General features: G+C 66.9%; 1 protein-coding gene across 3 annotated transcripts in view; it reads left to right on the top strand.

Annotated features, from left to right (window-relative positions):
- Positions 1–1,658: 1,658 nt before the first annotated feature.
- ALS2CL (ALS2 C-terminal like) overlaps positions 1,659–7,357 on the top strand; it is a 17,729-nt gene continuing 12,030 nt past the window's right edge. For 2 of the 3 annotated variants that reach the window (XM_027769309.1, XM_027769311.1), the window contains exons 1-10: positions 1,659–1,807; positions 2,366–2,637; positions 3,286–3,484; positions 3,773–3,835; positions 4,181–4,346; positions 4,734–4,865; positions 5,474–5,593; positions 6,442–6,500; positions 6,621–6,687; positions 7,038–7,234. In XM_027769309.1, the coding sequence (XP_027625110.1) occupies positions 2,535–2,637; positions 3,286–3,484; positions 3,773–3,835; positions 4,181–4,346; positions 4,734–4,865; positions 5,474–5,593; positions 6,442–6,500; positions 6,621–6,687; positions 7,038–7,234 (1,106 nt within the window). In that variant the 5' untranslated portion in view covers positions 1,659–1,807; positions 2,366–2,534. The remainder of the gene's footprint in view (positions 1,808–2,365; positions 2,638–3,285; positions 3,485–3,772; positions 3,836–4,180; positions 4,347–4,733; positions 4,866–5,473; positions 5,594–6,441; positions 6,501–6,620; positions 6,688–7,037; positions 7,235–7,357) is intronic. The other variant, XM_027769310.1, reaches the window with a different exon arrangement.

The raw sequence follows: 7,357 nt of genomic DNA, 5'->3' as shown, positions 1-7,357 counted from the left end.
GAGCCGCTCCCGCTGGCCCCCGCCGCCCGAGTTCGGAGCCCCCGCAGCCCCCACGGGCTTCGAGGCTCCTCTTCCCTGCCCGGGGTCACCCGCTCGGGTTTAGGGGCAGCGCAGGGACAGTGCCCAAAGGCCTGGCCTGGGCCGCGGTGCGAGGGCAGAGGGGCCTCACCCTGCCCGGGAGGCTGCCAGGAGGTGATGCCGGCTGGTCGGGCAGGAAGGGCCTGACGGAGGAGCCCAGCGTGGCCCGGCATGTCTGGAAAAGGCACGGGCAAACGGGTGCCCGGCAGCGGGAGCAGGGCCGTGTTTGGGAAACGGAGGGGAGGAGCTGGGCTGTCTGCACCGCCAAGATAAGAGAGGCCCTGTTAGGACAAGCAGCTCAGAGCCACAGGGGCAGGGGACACGGGGAGGGGCAGGCCTCGTACCCCCCCCTCACTGGCCACGCAGTTCATTAAAGGACCCGTGGGCAGCCCAGGAAAGAGCCTCCAGGAAGCAGAACTTCCCTGCCTGTCCAGACCACGGAACAACCCAGTGAGCGCCATGGCAGGGTGCGGCTGGGGGGCCCAGGGGCCAGGCTGGGACAGGGCAGGGAGGCCCCAGTGACCCTGCCAGGGAGGGACCGAACGTGGACAGAGGCCAGGAATGCAGAGGAGAAAGCAAGTCTGACGACTGGTCCGATGCCACAGGGACCGCACCTGACTCACCTGGGCACGTCAGGACTGGCCAGTCCACTGACCCCACCCCACGAGGCTGGGTGGAGCTCTGTGCTGTGCGTCAGAAGTGAGTTGCCCAGCCTCTCTGAGCCTTGCAGCTCAGGTGAGCCCAGGTGGGGCTGGGAGCCAGAGTCCTGGTCTGAGCCTGGCACATGCCCACGGATAGTGTCTCGGGAGCCTCTTGTCCTTCCTGGGCCTGTTTCCTCCTCTGTACACGGCACACAGCCCGCCACCAAGGAGGGAGGGAGTAGGTAAGGAAGCCAGGCCCCAGGACAGGGGGTAGGGGGACAGGGGGTAGGGAGGGGAAACTCCCGCAGGGCTCCCTCCTGCTGAGGGTCCCACCTCCTACCCTGCAAATGCACAGCCTCCCGAGCCTCCCGCACCCTCGCACACTTGCACACACATCTCATCATTTCCAGGATGAAGCCGGAGCTCCCTAGCCTGGGGGCGGCTGCTCAGCCACTAGACCCCAGACAAGACTCCCAGCGCCCCCACACACACCGCCCCAGTCGGCCTCGCTGCTGTTCTCTGTTCTGGGAGAGAGCTCCCTTTGAGGCCACGTACCGGGAAGGGACTCTGGAGCTGGCGGCTGCCAGCCTGGGTTCGTGGGGCTCACCCCGAGTGCTCCCAGACTGAGGACCAGGCCCCACACCCAGAGAAACCCCCCTCCAACAGATTGTCATCTGAGGGGTCACTAAGTGGTTTGAAGGGCTTTGCTCTAGTCAGGGCCCCCGTTTTGTAGCCTGTGGGGTGACTGAGGCCCAGAGAAGAGCAGGGTATGGGCCGTGGGGGGAGCCTGAGGCAGCAGGGCTATCTCCGGGGCAGGGAGCACCCTAGGCCCAGGCTGCAACTCTGGCTGGGTGGGGTGCCTGGCTCCCACAGGGGCATGAAGGGGTGCTGATGTTCGGGGCGCCTGGCGCCCTGGGATTTCCTGCAGTATCTTTCTGACTCACCCGGCTCTGGTTCCTAGCTGCTCCTGCCCCCCCAGCCAACCTGGAGTCTCACCTCTCCCCCAGCTCCCGCTGACTGCAGCTGAGAGTGGAAAGGTCACCAGCCCCAAGGGCCTTTGCATCCCGTCTGTCTCTGGAGACATGGAGGTGGGTCAGGTGGCCCCAGCCACACTTGCAGCACCCTGATCCCTCCGGGGTTCTCTGGCCTGCCTGAGCTGTGCCCAGGGACATGGGCTGGGGTGGCACAGAGGCCTGCAGAGAACATGGCTGTAGCCAGCAAGAGGCTCTTCCCCTTCCTGCCTCTCCCTCCCGAAGCAGGAGCAGCGGCAGGAAAGGTGGGGCAAGATTCCTGGCCCGGGCCCTTGGCCAGACTTCCGAAGCACCCGCCCTCTCCACTCCCGAGCCAAACCCTGGGCGTTGGAGGCTCTGCCAGGGCGCTGGGGTGCCCCATGGCATCCTTGGCATGGGGTGGGGTAGGCTGAGAGCCCTTCCTGTCGCCCCTCTGGCGAGGCTGGGCTCCTCTGTCACATGTCCCTGTCTCCAGAGACCTCAGAGTCCCCAGGCAGAGACTCGGTGGAAGGAGAGCTGGGTCAGCGCACCACTAGATCTTACTGTGGCACTGGGGAGCCATGGTGGGGGTTTGAGCAGCCAGAACTGGGCTGAAGGGCCTCAACCCTCTAGTGTAAGGGCTGCTTCCCTTGGCAGATCTGAGCCCTCTCGACTCCTGTTCGCTGGGCCCATCCACGGAGCAGGACGGGGTCCCTTTGCAACCATGTGGGCTCATCACTCCTGATGTGGTGGGCACCAGCCTGACCCTGCCCTCGCCAGCGCTGCCCGCCTGCCCTGTGCACTCCCAGGAGGCCTGCACCTGGCCATGTGCAGCCCCCAGGAGGGAGACCTGCTGCGGCTGGAGGAGGTCTTCTCAGCCGCCCTTGCCCAGATCGACAGCCTGGTCCTCCAGCCCCTGCTCTCGGCCGGTGAGTCCAGTGGGGAGGGGACAGGTGTCTTCCTTGGCCAGACCCTGTGCCCCAACTCCCTCAGCCTCACATGAGGACGGTGACTTGGGATCAGCATCTTCCAATAGAAGAGGGCTCTGGGCCCGTTTCTGCCTGCTCCTTCTCAAGGGGACCCCAAGAGGCCAGGCCATGAGCCTGCATTGTAGTCGGGGCCTAGTGTTGCAGAGAAGAAATCTCTCCTCCTCGGGCACAGGCCTGGGGATGGCCCTGCCCGAATCCGCCCAGAGTACCTGCTGTGCCAGCAGAGCTCTGGCTAGAAGGCGGGGTGCCTGGTCTTCCTGGGAGCGCCCGCGCTGTGCTCTCCTCGCGGCTGTGTGTGTGAAATGCAGGGCACTGGCTGCCCCTTTGGCCTCCACATTCTGGGGCTGAGAAGCCCAGACACACAGGAGACGAGTGTACGGAGCTCCCGAGATGATGGGGGTATCCTTGTTTATAGAGCGGGGGGACACACCCTTTCACTCCTCAGTGCACTGCCCACTGCTCTAGCTTGCCCTACCGCTAAACTGGAGGGCCAGGGCGTGGCACCATGGTGTGCTCCAGGGCTGTGGGGTGCTGCAGGCCCTTGCTGTGCCCTGAGACCTGCTCACCCGTGCTGTGCCCTCCCACCAGCCCCAGAGCCCTCGGAGCCCCAGGACAGGGAGTGGCTGCAGCTCTTGCAAAGGCTGCACCAGAGCGCCCAGCAGCTTTGGGAGGTGACAGAGGAGAGCCTGCACTCGCTGCGTGAGAGGCTGCACCACCCGGATGCCGCCGGGCTAGAGTCCCTGCTGCTGCTGCGGCGAGCGGACCACGTCCTGCAAGTCCACGTGGAGTAAGGCCACCCAGGCAGGGCCTCGGAGTGCCACCTGGGGTGGGGCTTACCCGAGTCAGGCTAGGTGTGGGGTATGCCTGGGCTGAGGACCACTGGGAGTCGCCTGGGGGCAGGCACTCCTTCCGGGGAGGAGACCACTGTGAGCTAGAGCTGGGTCTCTGGGGCAGAGTGGGGGGTCCCCGTTCCCCGTTCCGGGGCTGCTCAGTGTGGGGGATCTGGGACCCTGGGAGGCAGAGGCCTAGGGCCTGGGTGCAGCTTGCAGAGTGCTCCTCACCCCACTGCCTGCAGGTTCGTGGAGTCCTACACCTGCTGCCTGGTGGCACAGGCCTTTCAGAAGGGGGCGAAGAGGAGGTGAGCTGGGCTGTGAGTGGGTGGGGTGTGGGGGTGAGGGCGGGCAGGGAAGCCCCATCCCAGGGCCTGGGCATCTCCCCCAGCAGTCCCCTGGGACTAGTAGGTCTACCCTGAACCATGCTGGAAGCGGGTGCCTAGTGAGGCTAGGCGCGGAATGCGGACGCCCGCTTAGCCTGGTGCCCTGGGCAGGAAAGGAGGGCTCTGGGACCGGGTGTGCTCCGTCAGGGAGGGCAGTTGGTCCCGTGTGGGTCTCAGAGGGCGGTCTGGGGTTGGTCAGGCTGGGAGGTGGTGGTGTGGAGGGGGGCAAAGGAGGGTGAAGGTGGCCGTGGTCTCCCTGACACGCAGCGAGTACCAGCGGGGACAGCAGAAGGTGTTGCGGCAGCTCCTGGCCAGCATCGGCGCGCAGGGCTCGGGGGGCACGGCGCTGGCCCAGGCGCTCCGGCAGCCCCACACCCAGTACGTGCAGCAGTGCGTGCTCCTGCTGCTGAGCCTCGTGGATGCCACCGCAGAGGTGGGTACCGGCAGCACCCGTGGGGGCAAGGGCCAGGCCCGGGGACCCGGCTGTGCGCTCAGCTAGCTAGCAACCCTAGCTCCCACAGCACCCGGCTGTGTCTGGGGTTCCACGGGGACACGGCCCTGCCCTGGGGAGCCACAAACACAGACGGCGGCGGGTGTAGTCGGTGCGGGCGTGAGGACACGTGGCCCCAGGGCGGGCACGCGGTCACCTGAACTCCCCACTCCTCTGGAAGCACCTCCGTCCCCTCCCTGCAGGAGAGGAACACTGTGGGGGAGGCCCGCTCTGGTCTCCATCTCCGACCGCTGGGGCAGGCAGGGCCGGGCGGCCACCACAGGGTGGGGGCCCACACGCCTCCCCGCCCTCCCACTGCCCACCCTGCAGCGTCACGCCGCCCGGGAGCTGGTGGTACAGGCGGCCACGTGCTTCGGGAACCTACAGTCCTTCATGAGGCAGGCGCTGGACCAGGCCACGGCCATGCAGGCCCTCCGGCCCACCCTGAGCAGCCGCACGAGGGTGAGTTCAGGGCCTGGGGCAGTCAGCCGCTCGAGCTGCTCTGCTGTGGTTTCTGTGTCTCGGTTTCCCTATCTGGAAGGGAGTGGCTGACCCGGTGTCCAGGAGGTCCCTCTGAGCCCTCCTGGGCCGGCGTCACCTGGCTCTGGGGGGAAGGCCTGGCAGTACGGCCCCTGTCCTGGGCATGGCACCCCTCACACCCACCATGGCAAGTGCTGCCCCTGCAGGAGGTGGTCCCTGTGCCCTGAGAGGCCACGACAGGGCCAGTGTGGAGCATTAGGAGACAGGTAGGCAGGAGGGCTTGCAGAGTCCCAGCTCAGGGTTGTGGGGGCACTGCCAGAGCCATGTCGTGGGGCAGGACGGTGCCAATAAGCCTCCCCTCCCTCGCCGACCGCTCCGTCCCCTGCGGCAGCAGAGAGGAGGCAGTGAAGCTTTAAGAGCTGCGCTTCCTGCTGGGAGCCATGCACTGGAGCCACAGGATGTCATCCGCCTGGTGTCATTCCAGGTCCACTGCGGGAGGCCTCTGGGGGGTGCCTGGGGTACAGAGGAGGTGGCAGCATGGACACAGCTTCAGGGACAGTGAGCATGCGCCTCCCTCCTCGCCCCACCAGGACGTGCTCTGCACCCCTGCTCACTGCCTCCTGCAAGACAGCCAGGACATCCCTGTGACAGTCACCCCGCTGCGGGCCGAGCGTGTGCTGCTCTTCGATGATGCCCTGGTCCTGCTGCAGGTTGGGTGGGGCTGACCGGACCTGGGGACACAGTGGGGCTCTGGGGTCTGGCTGAGAAGAGTAGGACAGGGACTGGGAAGTGAGTCTCGGAGGTGGCGGGGGACAGAGGTGGAGTGCTGTCGAGGACAGTCAGCTGGAGTGGCCTGAAGGCACGGCACTGCCAGGAAAGGTCGCCAAGTCACGTGCTGGGCTCGGCCTTCTGCCAGTGTCCGCAGGTCCGTGTCTTCGTCTGGCTTCCCGCCAGCAGGTGGGGACCGTGGCAAGCTTGTCCTACAGCAGGTGCAGGCTGTGCTAGTCCCTGTCACGCCAGAGAGGGACCATGAGGGCAAGTCACAGGCAGCCTGGGTGGCCAGAGGCCTGCAGAAAAGCACCCCCAGGGCTGGCTGTGTGCGTAGAGGTGAAGAGAGCCAGATCCCACGTGGCCAGCCTCTGCTTGAATCCTGGCCCCGGAGGCTTAAAGAGCACAGCAGGCACGTGTCCAAGATCCCCACAGGACAGGGAAATGGGGGTGTGTGGTGTGGCCACACCCCGTGGGAGGCCTTTCATCCTCTCCCTCCCTGTCTCTGTCTCTTTTCTGTGAGGCAGCAGGAGCCTTAGAGGTTTCCATCAGGGGCCGGTGGCCGAGACCCTGCAGTGGCCCTGGGGGTGGGGCAGGCTGGTCCCAGGTTCCTGGGCTGGGAACAGGAGTGAGCGAGGGGCCTCTGCGCTGAGGAGCAGGGCAGGCGGCGAGGGGAGCGGCTGGGCATGCGAACCGAGCAGCTGGGGCCACACCGACATAGAGCCTGGAGCCTGGAGGTGGGCCTGGGCCAGGCCAGCGGGCACCTGACCCAGTACCCACTGCCTTCCAGGGCCACAGCGTCCACACCTTCGATCTGAAGCTGGTATGGGTGGAGCCTGGGCAGGACAGGTGAGCACCCCCTCCACTGACATCCCAGGCCTTCCCTCCATTTTCCCAACACCTGCCACACCTCGGGCCCCCCACACCCCCGGACAGAGCTGGGGCCCACTCGCACCTCTGTTTGTCTAGGGACACATTCCACCTCCTCACGCCCGAGGAAGAGCTCTCCTTTTGTGCCCAGGACCCACAAGGCCTGGTGAGTGCGGGCCAGGCAGCGGCCAGGGTCAGGCAGCGGGCCAGGGCCAGGCAGCGGGCCAGGGCCAGGCCGATGCAGAGTGTCCTGAGGGGCTGTCGGCCTCCGGGAGCAGGGTGGAGTTGGAGGGAGTCGGGGCTCCCAGGGAGCAGGGTGACGTCCATGAAGCCGGCTCTGGGCCTGTGCCGATCCCCATCTGGGGTCTTTCCCAGCCCCCCCGGGCAGGCCCTGAAACTGCGGCCCAGGTGCCCAGAGGTGGGTGGAGGCGCCCCCATGTGACAGCAGGCAGGTCACCCTGAAAGCTCAGGGGGAGGCCTCTGGCAGCTTGACCTGTCTCGTGTCCCTTCCCACAGGTGGTCTGGCAGTGGAAGGTGACCCAGGCCGTGGGCCAGGCCCTGCGTGGGAAGAAGGACTTCCCCGTGCTGGGTGTGGGCCCGCAGCCCACGGAGCTGCCCAGCCACCGCTGCACAGCCTACACCTTCCGCGCCGAGGGCCGGCTCTGCCAGGCCACCTACGAGGGCGAGTGGTGGCACGCCAAGCCCCACGGCAGGTGGGTGGCTGGAGGGCTGGGCCGCCCGAGGCAGGGCTCCTGTGTCAGAGGCCGTCTGCCGCCGCAGGGGCCGTTCTGTCTGTCCCTGGGCCGGGCCCGGCCCGGCGTAGGTCTGGCAGGGGG

The sequence above is a fragment of the Tupaia chinensis genome, unplaced genomic scaffold (genome assembly GCF_000334495.1).
Source record: "Tupaia chinensis unplaced genomic scaffold, TupChi_1.0 Scaffold149184_1, whole genome shotgun sequence".
Taxonomy (NCBI): Eukaryota; Metazoa; Chordata; class Mammalia; order Scandentia; family Tupaiidae; genus Tupaia; species Tupaia belangeri.
Note: the sequence above shows the minus strand (reverse complement) of the source record. Positions and strands in the feature narration are given on the sequence as shown.